Here is a 25,654-nt window from a genome sequence, read left to right as displayed (position 1 = left end):
GTTAGAGACCAGCAAAAGAGATGTTGGGTACATCTTTTAAGTGTAGACCAACCACAATAAGAGTAATTTCATCAAGTGGAATTTACTTAAATAACATTTTAACAATTCAATTGCACATTGTAGGTAAATGAGCTGTAGCGATATTAGAATTCAGAGTTCTAAGAATACCTGGCAACTTAAACAGGCATCTAATAATGTAATACTGAGGAATGAAAAATAAAGCATGTTGACTTTCAAGATGGGATGTTTTATTTGCACTTAAAAATACAACTTCTAAGATGGCATCTGTTTTCAAAAATGTCTTAAATGTTAAAAATATGCTACAGGAACTGTTGTCTTCATGTTGAAAATGTAGATGTCATATCAGCATTAGCTTACAAATCATAGGTGATAACATTAACACAAAATCAGCAAGCAAATACTCATGGGGAACACAGTTTTTATATTAAAAATATCAGAAGTTCACAGTTTTCTTCTTTCTGACTTACATTGATAAAATGCTTTTATAGATATAATCTATTTCACTTTCTGGTACCAGATCCAATGCCTATTTGATCAGCAGATGGATGCTACTAACACATTCATCTTACATAGAACTCATACATCTTAAATTTCTAAAAATGTCTTGCTCTGTAAAACTGTGACCACTGGGAATGGAAAAGATATGAAACTAAATTCAAGTGTAATGAGAAGAGAAAGAGGGAAGATAAAATGTTGGCAATTTTTACTAATAAAACATTGAATTATAAAGTACATTCCACAGGAAACCACACACTGATTTACAAAGTCTATGACCTCTATTTTTGTTTCATCCAAATGAAAGTGAAAAATATACATTTTTGAAGAATTTCAAAATTCACCTACATGGCAAGGAAACATTAAAGGTTTTTAGGTAAGCAGATCACAAGACAGGTTTATTTTGTTTGTGTTTTAAGGCAAAGCAAAATTTCCCAAGTGAAATACCTACAAAATAAATTTGCTTTAGAAATAAATTTCAGTAATAAAATAATACTTCTCCCTTATTAAATATATATTTTACCTTTACATCTGATTTAGCAACTTGCATCAAAAAATTCAAGAGTTCTATGAATATTTGCAAATAAATACTTAAAACACTAGCATATAAATGCCTCCACTGGTATTCATTCAGGTGTTTGGATGTCAACAGTTAGCAATGGGGAAAAAATAATAAATAATAAGCTACTTAAAAATTTTCCCTTTAGACAACATGAGAATGTGACATACTGGTTAAGAATGAAGTAATTTTTCTGGATAGCACATATCAGTAGAACATGTGTGTTCTCCTTTTGCAAATCAAAGTACCCAACCATACTGTTTTCTTCAGCCATTAAACCAATAGCCCAAGATTTATAATGTTTATTGTAATCTCTCTTTTCGTGTAAACCATTTCCTTAAAAAAACAAATCACTGCATATAAAGCAACTGTTTACTATGAAGAATAAAATCATTTCAGGTAAAAAGTAAAGTAATTAATGGAAATTGTTTAAACGCATTTACTAACCTGGAAACTTATTTCCAATAAAGGTAAGAATGAATTAAAATGTCTGTATGAGAACATAAAGACTTCTAACTCTGGGAAATGAACTAGGGGTGGTGGAAGGGGAGGAGGGCGGGGGGTAGGGGTGAATGGGTGACGGGCACGGAGGGGGACACTTGACGGGATGAGCACTGGGTGTTATTCTGTATGTTGGTAAATTGAACACCAATAAAAATTAATTTATAAAAAAAAAGAAAAAAGAAAAAAAAATGTCTGTATGATTTCCCAAGCAGGGAGTGTCATCCCTTCAAATTGAGGATGATCTTCCAGCATTTCAAAGTAACATAATTTCTTTAAAACTGAAATGATAAGCAATATTCTTTAACATATTTATTGGATCCAATTTCTCTGGTTATCAGTTCTGTTACACTGAGACCAACTTTTTTTCCTAAATAATGTCAGACTACCAATAATTAAAACAAATTTACTAGAAAATGTTAAGTAGCAATAAAACAAAAGTGCCCACTGGGATATGCCAGCATCCCATATATTCATCATTTAAATTGTATTTCTAAGAACTATTGGATTAACACACAAGGTGTATTGTATATTAATATACAAGATTTACTTTATAAAGCTTAGTATTATACTTCAAAGTACCTTGAGATTTCCTATTAAATACCTGATCTGTAGGCATCAGTATGCATTCTTTATTAAATACAGTGAGAGGGCGGTTTTGAATTTTCCATGCAAGGTCATGTTACAGCATTAATGTGCTGATACATTTATAAACTGGACAGAATGGGGGTTGGACTTCCACCAAAGCTGGATCCACCTACCCCTTTGGGATGGATCAGGCCAAGAACCTGCTCAGCCTTCTGAATCCACTAAACAGTCTTGCATCATTTCTTTCTGCAATTTTCAAGTCATAAGCAGATTGGAATGGACTTCCACGCCATCAAAATCAGACAAGAATTGCTCCACAGAGAAGGTATTTTCCCCCATGATAAATTCTGATATGGCCTTCCTTACATTTCAATTTCAACAATCTGAAACAACTAAATCTAATAGCAGATATAAAAAAGACAAAGCTATCAACAATGGGAAGCAGGAACAAGGTTTCAAACAAGCAATCTAATATGTAAAGAAAAATATATAAATAACTGGTCTGCAGGAAGGGAGACAATCTGGAGAAATATCTGCATTCTTTCTGAAAGAACAAAATAAAACATTGTCTACTTCATATTTATAAACTGTTTTTTATCTAACTACCTATCTGATCTAAAGATGTCTACAGAGAATAAAAATGTCAATTACATGAAGACATATCACTTAAGTATATCATACACATTCGAAATATTAGTAATAGGCAGCAAAAGGCTTAAAATATATAACTTTAAATAAACTATCTGCCAAATTATTCTATAAGTGGGTAACCAGTACCTAATATTCCTTAAATAGTCATACAGGCATAGCTGAGTCATGTCAATGGACTGAAATTTTCATGAGCTGAAACATTAATGCTTCAACACTGGATGCCAATTCTTCAGAATAATGTTAATCTTAGAAAATATTATTTTAGGGGCACCTGGGTGGCTCAATCAATTAAGCATCTGGCTCTTGATTTCAGCTCAGGTCTTGATCTCAGGTCATGAGTTCAAGCCCCATGTTGGGCATGGAAACTACATATATATTTATATATATATATATATATAATATATATATTACACACACATATTATTTTAATCATAAAATCTACTAACATCTCAAGGTGAGTCACTCTACAACTCTAATAGTTTGTGTTGTTGCATCTGAAAAGCAAGGAATGTCTATAAAATAAGACTAAAAAATGTTAAAAATAAGGTCTCAGTCTAGTATTTAAGGAGCTCTGGGAGAGTGGAGAAGAATCAAAGATGACCTTGATCATCTGCAGAATAAAATGATGAAATGAAAGTTTATGAGCAGTTGAACAGAAAAAGCAATCCTCAAAGATACATATTTAAACCAGAATTGAAAATGCAACGATGGTGATTGAATGATCATAGTAGACAGTAAGTAAAAGCCAGAACTCTAGAAAACATGCTTTCAGGGGACCTTTACTTTAAATAGAACTGCAGCATGTATAAGTGAGCACTTCCTGACACTCGGCATCATTCCAACACAGGCCACTAGCCATGTTTCAAGTGCTCGATAGTCCCATGTGGCCAGTGGCCACCATACCAGACAGAGCAGGACTGCAGAGGAAACACCATCCAGAGCCAAGATGGGTGGGGGAGGAGATAATTTCCCAAGATCCATTCCAGGCCCGATGAATCACATAATCTCAGGGCATCTAAACAATCACTAGAGTTTTCACTAACTCATTTTAACTAAATGCATTTGAATTTATGATTTATAAAGATAGAGAGAATAGAAGAAAAACAGAAATATGTAAAAAGGAAAATCAACAAAGAATTAGAGTAATGCCAGAAATTTTTCCAGTTAGTCACAAAGACCTTTTCAATTATTATTTTCAGTGTTTAAAGGAAGAAAAACTTTAACCAGAAAATATCAATAGACAAAGAATCAATAGATTCATTTTAAAAGAAGGATGAGAAGTAGATTCATAATGGCCAAAGGGACTATTAGTGCCTATCATAATGTAACTACGTCTACAGTAGCTTCAAAAGAAGAAATACTCACTTATCTTTGAAAGCGGGGAAACCTTCTTTATACACATCCACTGAGTTGAACCCCTTTTCAGTGCTTGCTTCAGTAGTACAGATACTAAAATTGAAGCTCTTATCAAAGACCCATAGAGTGACCTCAAAGTTCAACTGTAAGTTCCCAGGCCAGGTAAGAATGACATCACATAGTTCTGCTAACTTGCCTACTTTGCCAAAGAGGAAGTTATGTTAGATTGCTTCAATGATTAAAAATCTTCCTTGTCGCAGATTAATTTGAAACTCACCTCCCTACAGCTTCTACCCACTTATAGATGAAACAGAATCAATGAGCTTCCTTTGTCTTGAGGCCTTCTTGCATCCAGGAGAGGCACAAAAACATTAAAATATACATCCATGTAAGAGTCAATGTAGTTATTCTTCCATTAATTATCAAGCAGAAATAGTGCCTTTCTTGTTACAGATCCTACAAAGCATAACCTCTACTTGAGTCTTAAATTTATACAGCACTAATCAGAACCCTGGCTCTCCATTTAAAAAAAAAAAGAATGAAAGAAAAGAAAATTATACCAAAAACTACACAAATTGCACAAACTGTCAGACACATTGGCAGTCCAAACCCGTCACATATGCCCCTCAAAACATTAGATAAAATATTGTCACTTCAACACTCATTCTTCACAAAGCAGCCTGAATCCAAAGTAATTCCAAAAATGCAATATTAGCTGGTGCCATATGAAACTGGTGCAACCGGGGTATCATGAACAGGTCAGGAAACAGATACTTATTTGTAGCATTAATGATATTACAACAATTAAACAGTCAATGGATAGAGTATCCAAATTACCAGGTAACTATAAAAAGATTAGGAGGTAAAAATGAAAACAAAATAAAAAAAATAACAAAGGAAAAACTTTATGATAGGAATTTCCTTTATATTTGTTTGGTAATGCAGATTTAAAACAATATAAGAATAACCACCATAGCTTATATTGTTTTCAAATTTCACCAGAAAGATATGTTTTTACTGACTTTTGCTCTGACCTGCAGCTTCTCACAAAAACAATATGGGAGTTTATACTTTAAAAAAATAATGCTACCAAAGCTCTTCTAAGGAATTCATAAACTATTTCTCAAATTGTATACAAAATAGTTCTAACACATATTTCACTGCTGATATTTTAATAACAGTTCATTTTATTTCCTCTTGTCTGGACCTAAAATAAAGCTACGTAATTCATATTAATAGCACATAGTGAGAGCTCCCACCATGCTGTCTGAAGGTCTAGTTCTCTAACTCAGGTTGTATTAATCATCTTCCTTTGGAAACATACCCTCAGTATTGGTCAAGAATTAGTACCTTAAAGAAAACAAGACCAAAATTCCTGCTGGGTACCGACTCATGTAGTAGGGAATGAACAGCAAGGAGCAAATTCATAATCTGGGTTATTGTCAGTGCCAAACACAAAAATAAATTTAAAAGTGTTTGAATTTCTGCACTTCTTTCATTTCACATCAGAGACCACACACTCAGCCAAAATTTTTGTGTTGATATTGTAATCAGTGCATAAAAACCCTAATTATTACAGCAACTCATAGATTCACATAGCCTTTCGCAGTTTACAAAAAGCTATCTGTGCATTGTCTAACTGAGCCATCACAAGCACCAAGCAGTATGTCACCATCCCCACTGGGGAAACAGAGTCACAGAAAGAACGAATGACTTATTCCACATCAAGGAATTATTATTGACTACCAGAGGTGAGCTCCAGACTCCAATCTGAGGCTATTCTGTTCAGCGGCAGAGGTTTCCATGATAGGTTACTCTTCAAAATAGAATAGAAATGGGACCAAGCCCTGATTTATGGACCCATGAATGGTTTCTCTTCACCCTGGATGCAATCCTGCCATTAGCCCCAACAATGTACAAATGGGGGGAGTAGGGGAAGGCAGAGACAATTATAAAATAAGACACGCACTTTGTGGTGATAGTTTGCGTTAAACAGTTTGACACTGCTGAAAATACCTATTACACAGACTCACAGTTATAAAACTGAAAGAGACCTTGAAAAGTCATCTGTTCTTTTTTCCATTTCACAGATGATGAAAATATGCTGATGCAGAGAACAGAGATCTCCCTCAAGGTTACCCCGGCAGCTGCTAAGCAGTAACAGAACAAGGCTTGCTTCCACATTTGGCCCTGATTGTGTTTCCCCGATAAAGGACTAAGCACAGCCCGGATATTTAGAAGGAACTATCACAGTGCTAGACAGATTAGAAAACTAGATCTCACCAGCATCATGAGTATAAAAATTATTGATATTTTACATTATCATTTAAAGCAGCAGGAACTTTGTTTTCTATAGAAAAAAATAATCAACATTTGCATTTTAGAGTTTCATTGCTAAGGTTGAGGATAATTTCTAAAATATGACTTTTTCTTCCCTTTAGATACTTTTTTGAAGTTTGTTATTATAATAGACTTAAGTACATTCAAAAAAAGAATAGTCACTCAAAAATGTTACCATCTTTAAATTACGTGAAGAATAAAAAAAAAGAACCCAAAACCTAGTATTTCATCATCTTTTCTGGATAAAGTTCCCTTCAACCCATTAAGGACATTATCCTGTCCCTATTCACACGCACTACCTGTCTTATTCAGGAGACTTCAGGTTATTGTTAATCTGTTTTGAATGTAGGTGATTTTTATTTTCCCTCTTAATTAAATTCAAATACTAGCCAAATCTAAAAATGGCCCAACTTATAAGCCATTTGCTACTTAAACATTGATTTCCACATTAAAAAAATAAATAATCTAATCAGACTTTATTGTACCTGTGAGTCCTTTAAAATACTTCTTCATTCTCCAAATCTAATATGAAATTATTTTTGGAGAGGCAAAATATAAGAATTTTCTAGATAGTACTGAACATTGAACATCATTTCATATGAAAAAAAAAACACATTTACGCAGACCAACAGTAAACCACACAGATAATAGAAAATATTGACAATAAAATTAATTTTTTGTCTCTCGTTCAAAAGATCATTTTCCACTTTAATACAAGGTCTAATCTATAGCAGATGCCATTGCTAACTGAGGCAAAACTCCATCCTTCACGTTCTGATCAATCGGAGGAAGTTTTTTTCCAGAGGTGAAGAGCTGCCTGAATTCGGAAGTGTAGTCTGGACTCCATGGAGTAATCTTTGTAGTTGTTTCTAAAGATAATAATAATAAAATTGTAATGTCAAAATTGTTTTGTATCCTAGGGTAATACTACCACCTCCCCTTCTTCTCATCTTTATTCCTTATTTGCTTCCAACGTGAATAAGCATTAACAGCAGATTTGTTAAAATGTAGATTCCGATCCTGTGACGAAAGGAGGGTGGCAATATTCTGTATTTCTAGAAGCTTCCTGGTGGTGATTTGAAAGTCATACTTTGAGTAGCAACTTTTTATTTAATGACCAAACCACTCAAACAGAAAGAAGCTTATGAAGAGGGTTTAACAAATTCTGTGAACTATTCCTAAATAGTTGACCTCCTTTTCTAAACCAAGAATTTTAAGGCAGACTCACATTAACATGATCAATCACCATCCCTCCTGCAAAGAAATCATTCTGAAACTCTCATGCAACAACTACAACAAAGAAAAGGATTATGTGGTGACATCAAAGTTACTTACTCCAATTCTCACAGGCAAATTAGCAATGGTTTGGCCAATAATTATTGTGTGACAATGTCAGAAGGGGCCACAGAAATCCATGGATTAATTAAAAACTTTACTTGGATCATCCAAGTTCGCTTCTGTCTGCTACAATTGTTAAGAATCAGCAGAAGAGTATGGCTTTTGACTTTGGGCTCCTGCTTTCATACGCTGCCTTGGCCCGTGGATGACCTGTAACCCCTTTCTTTGCAGTAGCAAAGCCTTCTTGTTATAGCTCTTCATTTTCTAAGAGCTGCTCACTGATAACCTGGATAAGGGTTATTATTCACAAGATGTAACTGAACACTTTCCTAAATGTCTGGCCACTAATTTTAGCAACTTTGTGAATCTCCAATTGCAAAAGGGAAAGTACAGACAACTGAAAGTTTTGAAATTACTGGGAAGTCTGTTTAAGGTGGCTTCATTAGCACTGGCTTGAGTTAGTGGTGACTTGTGATCACTGATGGTCTTCCTTTCTAGTAGTGAATTGCCAGTCTTTTGTTTTCATCATTATAAATTTGTCTTACTGTGCACTGCTTAGGTAACACCAAGTAGGTCCAAATAATGAATACTTCCAACAACAGTTAACAATTGTTCCTAATTTTCCAATAGCTAGATTTGAAGGTACATATATGTCAGTTGAAATATGAGTCATTCTCACTTTCAACAAATTAGCTTTAAAAGTGACTCACTCTGATATTACCCTTAAAAAAAATAAGCAGCGGCAGCAGCCACCTTTCTCGGCTCCATGAAGCAGCTTCAGGAAGCTTCCTTCCTGTTACTATTGCTTTATTCACAGTAAAACATCCTGAAAAGTTACCTAAAGTAGCTGACTCCATCGCCTCCCCTCACTGGTCAAAGTCATTGATGATAGTCATGCTGTCAAGTTGAGCAGCCACTTCTCTGGGCTCACCTTGCCTGACCTCTCAGCAGTCATTGTCACAAATGACCGCTCTCTTCTCTTTGAAACACTTTGTTCACTTGGCTTTCCTGGGTGTCTTCCTAACTCACTGGCCACTTCTTCTTAATCTTATGGTTTCATTTCTAAAATGGTGGGATATCCCAAGGCTCTGTACTGGACCTTTTCTGTAGCTATATTATTTTCCCAGAATGATTTCATCAAGTATCATGGTTTTAAAATATCACTGTCTCTGTGCAGGTGACTTTGAAATGTCCACATTCAGCCTTGATGTTTCCACTGAACTCTGTGCTTATATATTTGACTGCCAATCCATCATCTCCACATGGACAACTAATAAGCACCTCAAAATCCCATGGTGCTAAACATAAGTATTTTTTTTTCTCCTTTCCTGGAGCCTACTCTTCTAAGCATACCCCATTTCAGTAAAGAGCATCATTTACCACCTAGAGGCTCAACCTCCCAGTTTAGAAGATTCACAGCTGTGGCTTCAGCCAGGAATGCTCCCCACCCAGTCTTCTGTGATTGATCTTCCCAAGACTGATTTTAAATATGCAAATCTCAACTACAAGATCATCTCCTCAAGGCATCTTTCCAGATTCAACCCATTTTAAGGTAATACCCAGGGACTCTTATCAGATTATATAAATCTCAGGAAAGCGTATACCATTGCTGGTTTTCCTATTTGTTTGTTTATTTAACATCTCCCTTGAATTAAACAAGGGGAAATGTTGGCTGTTTATATATAGATGTCTGTCTGGAGCCTTAATAGTGTCTGGCACATAATAAGTGCTCAATGCATACTCACTGAATTTGAATAAATGAACAAACCAATGAATCACTAGGCTTAAAGCCATTATGTCATTCTTTCTCCACTGTAAGAAGTACTCAAGGCAAATAGATCACAGCGTTTAAGTGAGCTGTGATCACAAGTCTGATAGCCATTGCCTAGTAGAAATGAAAATGTTCTGAAATTACGACAGTGGACAGAAAGAAAAGAGAGCCAGGGAAAGATACAGAGGGCTTCTTCCAATCAGTGGCTCTTCAAGGCAATGAATACACCAGGGGGTCAGCAAATTATGACCAAAATATTGGCCAAATCCAGATACACTCATTTATTAACGTGTTTTCTATGGCTGCTTTCAACACAATTAGAAGTTGCAATGAGACCTTATACTGTAAAACCAAAAATACTTACTACCTGGCCATTTACAGAAAACATTTGCCAATCCCAATACAGAAGAGAATAGGTTAGAAATCTGTCATAGAGATGCCTATAATCACAACATTTGTACACAGTCACAGGGTCAGGCATTGAAAAGCTTGGAAATAGCACAACTATAGCAAGAGTCATGAGCATAACATTATTCCTCGTTTTTCAATAATGTTTTAACTTCTAAGTATATAATATTAATGCTGTGGTTATATGGTATCAAAGTTCCTTGACTTCATAGCAAGCAGGAAAAGCTGCCATTGTCACTCACCTTGCAGTTTCTAGGGTCTTTATGGCCTTATCAATTTCCCCTTGGCTTTTGTATAAAAAGGCCAATTCAAACAGGGTAAATGGTACCAGGTAGTGGTCATACTTCAGTAGCTTTTCACTGAAAGAGTTAATAAAAAGTGACTAAGTTTTAACAGAACAATAAACAAATCATTCTTTTTCAACAATACACTTTCCTCATTCCTCAGGAAACAGGTACAGCACTAAGCCTATTATCAGAGAGAACTGTCATTATAGTCAAGGAATCTAATAAGCTATGGCAATAAATAGCATGTTTTGAATAATTTATCTTCTGTTTTATTCCTTAATCTAAACTCAGCACTGAGCATTGTTTACACCTCTTAGGAAGATGAATGCGTGCAGATCTTCAAAGATTAATACTGGAAAGGACAAGGTCATCCTCCTAAAAAATGACTGTGTTCATGAAATGACTCCATTTAGAAATAAGAACACTATTACTTTATATTGTTAAGTCTCATAAGGCTAAAAAAAAAAGTCAATAAGGAAGTGATTAACATTTCTGTTTTCAGCAATATTATGAAGTCTAACCATAAAATATCAAGAAGCAAAGATATTTGTTTTTTGTTTAAATTAGATAATCTTTTTTTTTAAGATTTTATTTATTTATTCATGAGAGAGAGGGCCAAAGACATAGGCAGAGGGAGAAGCAGGCTTCATCCAGGGAGCCCGACGTGGGACTTGATCCCAGGTCTCCAGGATCAGGCCCTTGGCTGAAGGTGGCGCTAAACCGCTGAGCCACCCGGGCTGCCCAATCAAAGATATTTGTAAAGTAATGCCTTCCAAATGCATAGCTCAGATCACAAGAACATAACAAAAATTCTCAAACTGAAAATAAAACAAAGCCAGAACTCTAAGTATATGGATGATGTCAAAGCAGTCCTGGGATCTGCTTTGGCCTTAATCAACCAGGGCTTTGAATCTCAATGTCCATGCTTATGAAGCCTTGAGTCCACATATGAGCAGAGACTGGGACCTCTATATAAAGCTGGGGGCCATTCTCCAACAGAGAAAGGGTGGATTGGAAAAACCCACTCCCGCATAGGAGGACTACAAAGGCAGTTGGCTCCTCAGCCTGCACTCCAGGTTAGAAGGGGGAAAATGTATTCCTTGGGAAATTAATAACCAATTGGCCTGTCCTCAAATGAATTGGCAGTTCATATTTATATGGCCCAAATGACCCAAAGACCTCTAAGCAATGACATTAATATGAAAGTAAGCCTGGGCTGAAAAAGCTTTGGGGGCACCTGGCAGAAATAAAAGCAAAAATCACTTTAGAGAGTCTTCAGTCCTAGCCTCAAAAGTGTCTCAAGATAAAACCTATTGAAGGGGAGCTCACGATCCAAAATTACAGAACACATGAGCAAATAATTCACTGTAGATTCGATAAACATAACAGCATAGCACAAATGGATCATACTTTTGATCCTTCTAGAAACACCAGTAAAACTGAACTCAATATATACTTCTTTTACTAAAAAAGGGTGGTATTAATTTGGGAAATAGACATGGTATCTTTCCTCTTATAAGGACACCTGTGTTTAGGGTGAAAATAGTGTTTAGGGATGCCTGGGTGGCTCAGTGGTTGAGCATCTGCTTTTGGCTCAGGTCATAATCTCAGGGTCCTGGGATCAAGTCCCACATCAGGTTCCCCACGGGAGCCTGCTTCTCCCTCTGCCTATGTCTCTGCCTCTCTCTGTGTCTCTTATAAATAAATAAATATCTAAAAAAAAAAAGAAGAAGAAAGAAAACAGTGTTTAGTTTTCATGGAATTCAGTGTTCCCCTTAAACACCAAGTGCAAATGCATAAAGCCATGTTCTACCGAGGCTACAAATTTGCTCTCAAAGGACAAAGAGAGCATTACTGGATTCTCTTCCTGGTAATGTCAAACACTAACAGCGAGAGAGAACACATGACTTTCTCACAGTAACTCCCTGGGAAGTTCCTGCACTCAGCCGGGCTTCCTTGCTGGTCGGTACCTTTGGATGACGTGATTGAAGCAGAGTTCGGCTTGCAAGGGCCGCTGCAGGTTCTTCAGACAGCATCCCTTCAGCAGCTTCACCAAGCACTCATCATCCACAGAGTAGTCACTTATGTCTTAAAACCAAACAAACAGAAAGCACACACAAAAGGAAAAACACTTTGAAAAATCCCAAGGGAGAGGGAGAACTAATAGCTATTTAGGTTTCAGAGGGATCACTGAAAAATAAAGAGAATATTTCTAGCATTTGTTAAGCCTTACTTAATAAAACACAATGAAAGTATTTTAAATTAAAAGAAGAATGAGTTACCACACTTCTACACCATTTTATTAAAAGAGTTCAACTCTCTCCACTTAAAACTCTTCAGGTGCTCGTTCTCGGAGTTACGTGACCTTAGATATAACAAGAGGAAATCTAAACTCTGAGAAAAGGGAGAGCTTTATTAATTCTATAAAAGGTAAAGCAGGGAGAAGCAAGAAGGCTGCCTCCTCTTCCTGTGGTTCTGGCATCTAACTGTGCTGGTTTCATGCAGGAGAGGATAACACTTCCATATGGAGAAGCAGATGGCTTCCTACCCATTAAAAATTCAGGAAGTAGGATACCCTTTCCAGATCATTCTGTTTACAACCTATCAATTCTCCCAGGTTATGTTCTTTTGGGGGTAAATTCTTTCATAAAATTAGACAAAATGGTTCTGAAGTACATGCAAGGTACCTAAAACCCTCGCAAACTTGCAAGTGCTTGAGACCAATGTAAAGCTTTTTCTTTTACCATGTTTTCCCTTTCAAAAATGACTCTGCCTTCTCCAGCCCAAAGCTATAGAATATTAAACGAAAGGAACCATATTATGTATGACAGCAACCTGACAAAGGTAGCCATTTCACATCTATCACTCTTGAATTTGGGAGCTCGTGCAAGTTACTGCAACAAAGTCATTCCCAAGACAGACTGATAATTTAAACAATTCAGGCTGTGACATACAAGGGGTGCAGGGGAGTAAACCAAACCAATGAGGCCTGGGAGTCCTCATATTGAGATCCCCCTGGCTTTCAGTACAAACCTCAGAAATTACCATTAACACATGCTGGGGTTTTGGTTAGTACATTGCTTGTTTATGGGAGGTTAATGATGCTACTTAACCAACTGGAAGGGAATCACTTTATTTCTAGGTGCTGAACACAGCTGATATTCACCTCTCACGTCTGAGCTCTGATGGTTCATTCACCAAGAAAAATCACAGATATCAACATCTTGTTATGTTTCCTATTACTTAAGGACCATTTTTCAATACCGTGGCCCCCACACACACAAATATATCTATGCTTCTAATCATGGATATTCGCTGCAATGTATATATGTGTGTATATGTATATATATACACACCCTATATATACACACATATATACACAAGAGCAGCATCTTTCCAGGCCTAGAATCAAACCCTGAGGGTCCATCCTGGATGCTGGTTTTAGTATCATTTGTGTGCATTCTAATGAGTTCTGTATTAGCATTTTATGAAGGTTTGTCTTACCATAAACTTCTGGTGCTCAGTGAATGATGGTTTTACTGAGGAACAGACACAGCATTATGGAAAATTAAAGTACCAGTAAAGCCGCACTTAGTGTTTATTTGGATCATGAGTTAAGGATGTGGAAAATTGGCCCCAAAGATACCACCTTCCTCCAAACCTTAGCAAAACCATTATTTCCTCTGACCGCAGAGTATTCTCTGTCAGATGATTATTTTCCCTTAAAATCTGAGTGCTTTATCATGGTTCTCAACCTCATGGGTGAGTTCACAGATGCGCATTTCAACACACAATTTCCATTTTCCATTCCAAGAAAATTATACAGTAATGCCGCCAAAGCACATTTTCATCATAAAAGATCAGCTTAACTTAATAAAACAGAGGGTAGGCTGATGAAAAAGAAAGTTTGAAGCCCAAACTACAAAAATACCCACAGTGAACTTTTTAGAAACTAGCCGAAATGTACCAAAGGAAAAATTCAAAAACAGGTTTAGAAAATGAAAAGCCATAAAGTAGCATTTTCCCTTTTATGTAACCCTGATTGTGTTTGCTTTATTATTTCACAAAGCAAATTAACTGCAACAAAGAATCAGAGAAGAACTACTGTACTGACTTTTGGCTACATGTTGAATTTAGTTAGATTTCAAGCAGAACATTAATGGAATTAGTGGAAGACACTGACTCCAGGCATATTACACTAAGTGTTCTTTTCTTATTAAACTATCTTTCCCTTTGTATCCATAACCGGCCTTTCATAACCACATTGTCAGAGTAGAATACCAACTGGATCTTCTATCGTCTTTTACTTTAGAGACATTTGCCAAGGGGAGAAGAAGCAAAAACTCAATTTCCCAAGACTGGGGAGAAAGGGGGTGAAGGTTGAAGCCACGTTGGGTTTACAACTTCATTTCACTTTTTCAGATTTTGGATTTTTCCCCCGTTGCTCTGAAATAAGAGCTAAAATACTAAAAGGTCATTACTGAGAGGGATGGAGGGAGCAGAGAGGGAAATCTGGTAATTTTCCTGTATAACACAATGGACTTAGAAGATCCTTTATCATAAATTTCATGTACAAAATCTTCAGGAAGGAAAACTTGTTTTTTAAACCCAGAGGGAATGCATACAAAACTAGAAATGTACAAAGTACAGTGCATCTGCCTGTCTGAGCTTTCCCCAGTCCTCCTTGAATATCTCTAAGTCTATCATTTCAACAGATCATTAAAAGAGGAAGGAATTGGGCTTCCTGGGAATTTGGCTACATTTCCTGGGAGGCTCAATCAGTTAAGCATCTGCTTTCAGCTCAGGTCATAGTCTCAGGGTCCTGGAATCGAGCCCCACATTGGGCGCCCTGCTCAGCAGAGAGTCTGCTTTTCCCTTTCCCTCTGCTCCTGTTTTCTCTCTCTTTCAGTCTCTCTTTCAAAATAAATAAATAAATAAATAAATAAATAATAATAAATAAATAATAAATGTTTTAAGTAAAATAGGAAGGAAGGAAGGAATAGAGAGAGTAGTCTGGTTTTCTAAACCTCTATTGCATTGTATATACTTAATCTGATACATGTAATACTCCTTTACATTTTTCCCCCAACCAATAATGGGACAAAATAAACTTTGAGGTAAAGGCTGAAGAGCCTGCTCAAATAGAGAAAAACCCAGAGGTCCCTCAGGACTTCTTAATATACAAAGGCCCCACTCTCTGGTGGTAAATATTAGTCTATAGTACAAAGGATAGACATTCAAACTGCAGAATTTATTCAACTGAACCAAAGTCCTTACATCTGTAGGAAAACAAGAAACAAGCTGGTCCACTTTTCTGGGGGGAAAAATACTCTACATATGTTTTTATTTAATAAAAAGAGTTTTTCCTTCACCTCCCAGTTTTAACATATCCATTTATTAAAAACATATCCATTTTCCCATTAGGTTTGTGGATACGTGGGTTTTAATTATAGATAATTCCCCTACTGGCAGGAAAAATGTTTTCTCAGTCTATCACAATTCTATATCTAGTATAGAAAATCTAAGAATGTTCAAATGAGCAAGTTAATAAAATGTAGCCAAATTAGTTGAACAAAAATGAATACTAAAATTTGTTTAAAAACCCAAATGGATCTTACAAGGTGCATTTTGTGAAATCTCATTTTTTCAGGTGAACTTTCATGGAGTTTCATTTCATCTAAATTTCAAAATGATGTGACTTTATGCTGACTTTACATGCAAATCAAACTGAAATCTTTTTCCTTTTTGAAATTACTTCATGCTGAAAATAGTAAAGATCATCTCATATCCATTAAGATGACTACTACCAAAGAACAACAACAAAACCCCAGGATATTACAAATATTGGTGAGGATATAGAGAAATTAGAAGCTTGTGTGCTGCTGGAGAGAATGTAAACTGGTGCAGCCACTACAGAAAACACTGTGGTAATTCCTCAAAAAATTCAAAAAAGAAATGATACATTATCCAGGAATTCTATTTCTGAGCATGTAAGAACTGAAAGCGATTTCAAAAAATATTTACATACCCATGTTCATATTAGTATTATTTGCAATAGCCAAAAAGTAGAAGCAACTCAAATGTGCAACAGTGGGTAAATGGAAAAACAAAGTTTTCTATCAACAAAGTGATATATACATTCAATGGAATATTATGCTTAAAAAGGGGAAAATTCTCACACATGCTACAACATGGATATACCCCATGGCCATTATGCGAAGTGAATTAAGCCAGTCCCAAAAGGACAAATAATGTAGGATTCCACTCATATGAGCAATCTAAAGGAGTCAAATTCATAGTAACAAAAAGTAGAACTGTGATTGCCAGAGGCAGTGGGGAGAGGGAAATAGAGAGCTATTTTCAATGGGTATGGAGAAGTTCTGGAGACTGGTTGCACAATTATGGGAATATACTTAACATTACTGAACTGTACAGTCAAAACTGGGTCACAGGATAAATGTGTTATATATAGTTTTTACTACAATTAAAAATTAAAAAGAAGCACCAGGGTGGCTCAGTTGGTTAAGCGTCTGATTCTTGATCTCAGCTCAGTTCTTGATCTCAGGGTCGTGAGCTCAAGCCCCATACTGGGCTCCACGCTAGGCATGGAGCCTACTTAAAAAAATAAAAATAGGGGCATCTGGGTGGCTCAATGGTTAAGAGTCTACCTTCAGCTCAAGGCGTGATCCTAGATCCCAGGATGGAGTCCCACATTGGGCCTCCTGCATGGAGCCTGCTTCTGCCTCTGCCTATGTCTCTGCTTCTCTCTCCTGTGTCTCTCATGAATAAATAAATAAAATCTTTTAAAAAAATAAAAATACAATACAAAAACTTTTAAAAATTAAAAAGATAAAATTGTAAAAAGAATATTAAAGAAGCTTAATACAACTCTATACATAGAAAAACTATGCAGACAATGTAACAATAACGGAACATCTAGGACATACAAAGAAAGTCTAAAATGTCCATATAGTGAGTCTGTAAGTCTGTACTTATACATACACTCCAACGGTTCTCTGTTAAATAGTAAAAACTTTGGATTTCTCTTTTGGATTACAGTTTATTGAGCCTTTTTATCCACTTGCTTCCCTGGTGCCCAGAAAGCAGAGAGTCCATGAAGATAAATAACTCAATATCTTGGCTACTCTACCTAAGTTCCAACTCATAAAGGGCTGAAGTTTAAAACTTTTCTGTAATCGGCAGGAATAAGGAGAGAAAGGGAACCATGATTCTTTTATAAAAATGCTGCCTTTGACATGAGAGAGTGACATTAACTCACTCTCCATCAATCGATGATCTTTACAGGTACCTTTTTTTCAATAGTAAAATAGAATATCCCATTTACCTGATCTTCCTGTGATTACCAGTTTATATTTCTTCCTGTGATTATCGGTTTAACTTGCAGAATGATTATTTGGGAGAACTGGGGTAGGGGGTACCAGTCTGTGGCCTCGGAACATCATTGCTTTTTGTTCTATTGGCTTCTTCTGCTATCCTGCCTGAAACTTTGACCTTATTAGCAAATAAGGCAATTGATTTACTTTCATTCTTTTATATTTCTTTTCCTTATTGGGGGTGAATCTGAAGCTAGAATTATTTCAAATATGGAAAGCAGCCTAAATGCCCAACAATACTAAAAGAGTTGACTAAATTATGATACATTAGCTCCATGGAGTACTAGGAAGCTTTTGAAATTATTATAGGAGCCATTTAACAACAACTTAAAAGGCTAGGATAAAAATAGAACTACCATATGATCTAGCAATTCTACTTCTGGGTATTTATCCAAAGGAAATGAAAACACCAACTTGAAAAGGTATCTGCACCCTCATGTTCATCACAACATTATTTACAATAGCCAAGATATGGAAGCCACAAATGGATGAATGGATAAAGATGATGTAATATAGACATACCACAGACTATTTATTCAGCCATAAAAAATAAAATCTTGCCATTTTCCAACAACATGGATTGACCTTGAGAGCATTATGCTAGTAGTGAAATAAGTCAGACATACAAAGACAAATACCATATGATCTCACTTATATGTGGAATCTAAAACAAACAAAACCAAACAAAAAAAAACCAAGCTCATGAATTGGTGGTTGCCAGGAGTAGGGCATGGGAGGTAGGAGAAATGGGTAAAGAGAGTCAAAAGTATAAACTTCCCATTATAAAATAAGTAAATCATGGGGATATAATGTAGTATGGTGGATACAGTTAATACTGTACTGCATATTTGAAAGTTGAAAGAAAGCAGATCTTAAAAGTTTTCAACACAATAAAAAAATTTTTGTAATTATGTATGGTAACAAATGTTAACTAGACTTATTGTGGTGATTATTACAGAGTCCACAAATATCGAATCATTATGGTATACACATGAAACTAATATAATGTTATATGACAATTACAGTTCAATTAAATATAATGTTACATGCCACACTTCACTTTTAAAAAGTATGATATATTAAGTGAAAAAAAAGTAGGCTAATATATGCCCAGGTATACTCTGATTATAACTATAAAAATAAAGCTATGATGGAACAAATAAAAATTCTGAAATTGTTATAATAGCAAAAATATGGGTAACTTTTTTCACCTACATCTATCAATCATAATTGTGTTTAATTTTTTAACAATAATTATAAACAAAAATCTCATTTAGCATTTCATCCTCATTTTATAGCTCCAAATACAAAAATGAAACAAATGAGGTCCTCATTCCTGGAGCTATGTTCAATATTTAATTTCCCATGTGGAGAATATATTGAATATGAGGCTAGCCACTCTGTCAGTGCTCATAATTTTCCAGTTAAGAAATATGAATTAACTTATAATTTTTCCAGCCTCTTCCTGAATTTCTATGCTTTTTGCCATGTTTGTTACCATAGAAGTTTTCATTTTACTTCTGTGGTTAGAACATTCCAAAAGATAAATGGTTGGGGAGGTTGGTAAGGAATACTACAAAAGGCTATCATTTATGGCATCATTTCTCAAAAGATAAATCTTCTGTTTAAGATAGAGAATTAGACAATGTCAGAGAAAGAAATCTTTGGATAATATCTGTGTATCTTTCGATATCATCACCCCATTTTAAAAGAAACTCGAGGCCCAGAATTATAAGGTATATTTCCCAGAGTTTCATGCTAGAGCTGGGACGGTAAGCCCAGATGGCCTGATTTTCCTTCTACTATGCCAGATGCTTCCAGGAAATGGAGCTTCCAGGAAACTGGAGAGGGGCCTCCAGTACAATCAGCAGTAATTACTAAAAAAAATTCAATTGTAACAAAATTTCAACTTGAAAACAATCTCCTGTGTCTGCAAAAACATAATAGTCATTACAGAGCAAAAGAAGGCATGGAAAGAGTCACAACCTAAAAACCAGAAATGCACCCTAGAACTCTGATTGTTCATTTTTTTCGGTAACACTTATTTGGGTATAATTCACATACCATACAATTCACCCATTTGAAGCACACAATTTACTGTTGTACAACCAATACTATGGTCTTAGAACATTTTCATCACTCCAAAAAGAAATGCCATGCCCTTTAAAAGGCGTCACACACATACCCCAGTTCTCTATCCCTAGGTCATCACTAGCCTACTCTCTTTATAGATGTACCTGTTCCAAATATTTCACATAAATGGAATCATACAATATGCTGTCATCTGCAACTGGCATCTTTCACTTAGCCTCGTGGCCCCAAGGCTAGTCCATATTGCCCCAAATGTCACTCCTCTGACTACAATCATCCAGACCCTTGAAGCCCAATTATTTTGTCCTTATGATGTGTACAAATGAACATGGGCTGATGTGCACAGGGAAAGGGCAGGAGAATGGTAATAAAAAAATATTTCCAGGCTTTTATTTTCATACTTACTTTCATTTTGTAAAGCAACCTCAGCCTTTTCAACAGTGACCAACAGATTTTCAGAAAGGTCTTTTCTCTTGCTCACTACTGGAAAACCGTTCCAGACATACATCATTTCCTAATGAGGAAGAATGAAAAGTCATTCACAATTATATGAGGTTATCCAATATCCTTTACAACAACACAACTATTCTCTTGGTTGCTAGGGATCTCAAGACAACATTCAGAAATCACTTTCCTTAGCTTTCCTCATTTGGAGTGCAGTGAAGAGAATTTCGTCTTTTCTCATTTTATTATATGCCTTTTGCCTTTTATACCATGAAGTGATTCAATATATATAGTATATTATCTTTTTATGGAAAAATTTACTCATTCACTTATACATGTATTGGTATTCCATCCTTTTGGAAGATAGTAGATTACAAATATAGTAATAAATAGAATATTTTTAACTGATCCTGTGAACAATTGTATTTGATAAAAATTTTGTTGTTAATTTTAAGTAAAGGGAAACATTTTAAAATATCTGTCAATTGTTTACATAAAATGTTTCCAAGGACTTCACTGGAAATGAACATACAAAATATTTTAATGGTTCTTTTATCTCATTAAAAACATGTGACAGTCCAGCAGTGCAATCTAACATGCAGAAAATGCATTCACTTAAAGCCATATGGCTGAATGACAGTCCCTGAAAATGTAAACTAATGATTTCTCATTGCAAATTATATCTCCTAGGCTAACAGATGAGAATTTTTTTGGACCAAAAGCAAATATGCTTTTGCTTGAAAATATTTTTCTAACTTCCCTGGTAGTATAGTTCATATTTTTAAGGGTATGAAATAAGCAGGGTAATTAGTAACTTCTTGGAAATAAATGAATTTTAAAATATGATAAAGATATTGTTTGAACAGCTTCTTACAGGCAAGTAGTGGAAATGAGGAAAATACATATGGATGGCAAAGGGTAATAACTGAATAAACTCTGGAATACAATAAAAAAGAAAGAAAGAAAGAAAGAAAGAAAGAAAGAAAGAAGAAAGAAAGAAAGAAAGAAAGAAAGAAAGAGAAAAGGAAAAAGTCAGGAAACCCCAAAGGAGGACAACAGATGTCAGCTTGTACTTAATGGTTTTCCTGTGCTGACTACCCATGCAAAATAAAACCCCAAAGAGCCAGAATAATTTGATATATTCTGTACTTTCAAAGAAGTCTTCATTAAAACAAATTAAGTGGAAATTAAGCTTTTTTTCATGAAGTCTTGTCTAAACAGCATAACAATTAAGAATGTGGTGCTCTGGGGGGCACGTGGATGGCACAAGGCACAAGGTGGGTAAGCCCCTGACTCTTGGTATCAGCTCAGGTAAGATCTCAGGGTCCTGAGATCAAGCCCCATGTCAGGCTCTACACTGAGTGCAGAGTCTGCTTAAGATTCTCTCTTCCTCTCCCTCTGCCACTCCTGCTCATGGTCTCTCACTGAAAAAAGTATGAGCACCACACTGTTGAATGACCACCCACTTAGGGTACCTGAGTGTTAGAAATGTAGCTAGTCCAAACTGAGATCTGCTCTAAAAGTAAAATACACACTAGATTTCAAATGATTAGTACAATAGAAAGGAATGTGAAATACCTCATTAAATTTTTACTGGTTACATGTTCAAACAAACATTTTACATATACTGGGTTAAACAAAATATATTCTTAAAATTATTTGACTATTTCCTTTACTTTTTACAGTATTTGACCTCTTAATTTTTAATGTGGCTACTAGAAAAGATAAAATCAAATAAATGGCTTGCATTAGAATTCAACTCAACTTTAATTAAGCCAACTCACCTCCCTGCCTGAGTTTCCTTATCTGTAAAATGAGACCACAGAGAGAAAGTACCCTCAACAGAGTTACTGTAAGAACCAAATGATATGTTTTTTAAAATAACCTTTCAGGGGCACCTGGTGGCTCAGTGGTTGAGAGTCTGCCTTTGTCTCAGGTCCTGATCCCGAGGTCCTGGGATTGAGTCCCGCATTGAGCTCCCCGCAGGGAATCTGCTTCTCCCTCTGACTATGTCTCTGCCTCTCTCTCTGTGTGTGTCCCTCACGAATGAATAAATAAATATTTTTAAATAACTTTTCAAAAATATTAAATGATATATATTTTAAAATATAATGCTTAGAACATACCAACTAGTCAAAAAATTGGCTATAATTTTTATGATTATTTAATTATTAATAATTTATAAATGTTCACCTTACAAACACTCTTACAATGGCTCTTAATTGAGCTAAACTTCACAGCAAACATAAACTTCACAGGTGTGCTTCCTGCTGCTGTGAATGGACGATTTCTTTTATTTATTTATTTTTAACAATTTCTTTATAGAACACAAAAAGTAAATAAAATAAAGGCAGATACCAGGGCAGGGACGATGAGCTTCACTGGTGCAGGCAACGAGGCAGAGTAACGTCGAGACTTCCTTACAGCGAACTTCTCAGTAGGGATAGATTTCCCTGCAATTCTCTGCTTCAAGCTATCCACCTGTCTGTGAAGAACCCAACCCCAGCCCCAGCAAAAGGTCATTAGAACACATATGTTACTGATACTTGCAGTTTTTACAATGCACTCCCCACACCAGCAACAGCAGCAGCATCTGGAAATGTGTCCTAAACACAAACTTTCAGACTCCACCCCAGTGGTGGAGTGGCCTATTATTAGTAATTCCAGAGCTGGGCCCAGCAATCTGGAGTCTAGTGAGCCCTCCAGGTGATTCAGATGCGTGCTCAAATGTGAGAACCACTGACTGACACATAGTTCTCTCTAGTTAACTTAGCTAGTGTATTTTTTTATCAAATACAATCAAGAAAATCTAGATATAAAATTGGCAATGCACCCAATGGTTATCACAGCAATGTCTACAATAGCCAAAATATGGAAAGAGCCCAAATGTCCATCAACAGATGAATGGATAACACACACACAATGGAATACTATTCAGTCATCAAAAGGAATAAAATCTTGGCATTTGCAATGACATGGATGGAACTAGAGGAAATTATGCTAAGTGAAATAAGTCAGTCAAAGAAAGACAAATACCATATGATTTCACTCATATGTGGAATTTAAGAAACAAAACTATTCGATGCTATCATAGAGCAGACCTCAAGCTTTCTCCTGAAAATAAGACTGGTTACATGTTTCATGGAAATTGTTTTGAATATGAAGAAAACTTATTCTGAAGTGGAAGAAAACAAATGGAGATTAAAAGATTTCAACATATCTGAATATCCCATCCCATTCCATCGGCTGTGTGTGTGAAACAAGGACATGCATTTCACCAGTAAGAGGTGGCATTAATCCTACCACAGCATCCACTGATGTTGATTCTATAGTTAGTATACATGGTCCTATTTTCAAAAAGAGCTTCTAAAAAGAAGATAAAAAAAATAGGCTTGGTATTACCTTCAAATTTGCCCTGATAAGTCTTGAGGCTATCATTTCTCCTAACATGGGCACAGAATACAGGATTCCATGTAAAAGGTCTCATCGTTAATTAGGTTTGAAGAATGTAACACAGCTTCTCTGCCCCTTCACTTCCTCCTCTCCAGTGGTCATCTCCTCTCTGCTACCAGAGCCTCCCGCCCCCCTGCAGTCATATCTTAGAGCATTTTTCCATTGCCTGCAACTTTTCTACCTTGAAACGCAAATTCAAGCACACCACTCTGAATACCATTCTCTTCATTCTAAATTGGCTATTCTAGTAAGACTGCTGGTCTACTTGCTCTTTGCCCTTCTCCTGATTCACATCTCTCTCTCTCTCTCCATGTTCCTGCTTAGATGGCTTTGTCCTTTGACTCCTGCACACACTGTCCGAAGTCCTAAATGCCCTCATCCACTGGCTAATTGCAACGCTCATCTGATAAAACTGCATTCCTGGGTGAGGCTCAGTGTCTGTGTGAAAGCAGACTGGCATCCCTGTAAACCTTAGCACTGACCTCAAATGGTCATTCCTCCTGTGGTGTTTCTTTCAAAACCCCACCGTCCCACTTTCTGCAACAATGATTTTGAACATTTTCCATTCTCCCACACCTGCAGCTCACTCCTTTCTCCCTCAGTATATGACCCTACTTTGTAAAGAAAAGCAAGCTAGCAGATGGAGAGCCTTCCTTCTCATGCCACAACACATAAGTTTGCCTGCCTCTGTACCCACTCTGGACTTCTTCCTGTGTGATACAACAGAGCACCTGGTCCTCCTCCTAGATAAAACCAACCATGCCATCAGTGTTTTCGATTCTAATTCCTCCTGCCCTTTAGGACACTTATAAATATCAGTCATCCCATTTCTTGCTTCTATGTGTAACCTCTCTTCTACCAACTGGATCCTTCCTAATGGTATTTGAGAATACTCACAACTCTCCCACTAAAACATTCTCTGACATGACATCTCCCTCCAACTACCAATCTCTCTCTCCCCTCCCCTTCAAAGTCAGAATTATCCGGGATGCATTTATCATCAACTCTGCATTTCTTTTCTTCAGCCACCCCAGTCTGAATTCCACTTCCACTTTACCTATCAGCCTCTGCTAGGGTTACCAATGATCCCTGTCAACTCTGTCTTATATTTAAATAGAATACTGTGTTCTGTGAGACATAGTTTGATGCCCCTTGACCTTTCTTTTCTTTTGACCTATATACAGCTGACCTTTGAACAGTGAGGGTTAAAGACACCAATCCCCGCATAGTCAGAAACCCACATATAGCTTTTGACTCCCCCCAAATTTAACTGTTAACAGCCTACTGTTGACCAGAAGCCTTAATGATAACATAAAGTTAATTAACATATATCGTATGTATTAAATATCATAGTCTTAAAATAAAGTAAGCCAAAGAAAAGAAAATGTTATTAAGAAAATCATAAGGAAGAAAAATAAATTTTTAATATCGTACTATAGTTATCAAAAGAAATCTACATGTAAGTGGACCTATGCAGTTCAAACTCATGTTGTTCATCAGCTGTACATAAAATATAACATGATGTCCTATCAAGTATCACCATTTAGTTCTTTAATGGGCAGTGCTCCTTCCTGCAATAGGCTCTTTGGTCTGAAACTGTACCAGCACAACTCCCTGCTGCCTCAGTAGCTCCAACTGCACCTTCAGATACCATCTCAACCATTACTGCCTCTACATTTGTATACATACTTCTCCCATTGGGGAATGCTGGTAGGAGGGGACAGTGAGTGGGTACTCTTGGTGATGCAAGTTATTATCAGCTTCTGGCCTGCTAATTGTGATCCCAATCACCAAGAGAGGAAAAAATATCAGGTTTGTTTAGGAAGACTTAGCATGGTGGGTTTAAAATGCTTTCAGAGCACCTGGGTGATATAATTGGTTAAGCATCCAAATCTTGGTTTCAGCTCATGATCTCATGGTCATGCGATCAAGCCCCAGGTCTACTTGGGATTCTCTC

General features: G+C 36.3%; 1 protein-coding gene across 1 annotated transcript in view; it reads right to left on the bottom strand.

The window, feature by feature from the left end:
* Nucleotides 1–226: 226 nt before the first annotated feature.
* Nucleotides 227–25,654, bottom strand: part of TTC39B (tetratricopeptide repeat domain 39B) — a 129,648-nt gene continuing 104,220 nt past the window's right edge. Inside the window, exons 16-20 of the mRNA XM_055301509.1 lie at nucleotides 22,603–22,729; nucleotides 20,206–20,314; nucleotides 12,286–12,403; nucleotides 10,271–10,387; nucleotides 227–7,380 (exon numbers count right to left, since the gene is read on the bottom strand). Coding sequence (XP_055157484.1) covers nucleotides 7,290–7,380; nucleotides 10,271–10,387; nucleotides 12,286–12,403; nucleotides 20,206–20,314; nucleotides 22,603–22,729 — 562 coding nt within the window. The 3' untranslated portion in view covers nucleotides 227–7,289. The remainder of the gene's footprint in view (nucleotides 7,381–10,270; nucleotides 10,388–12,285; nucleotides 12,404–20,205; nucleotides 20,315–22,602; nucleotides 22,730–25,654) is intronic.

This window comes from Nyctereutes procyonoides, unplaced genomic scaffold (genome assembly GCF_905146905.1).
Source record: "Nyctereutes procyonoides isolate TBG_1078 unplaced genomic scaffold, NYPRO_anot_genome, whole genome shotgun sequence".
Lineage (NCBI taxonomy): Eukaryota > Metazoa > Chordata > Mammalia > Carnivora > Canidae > Nyctereutes > Nyctereutes procyonoides.
Note: the sequence above shows the minus strand (reverse complement) of the source record. Positions and strands in the feature narration are given on the sequence as shown.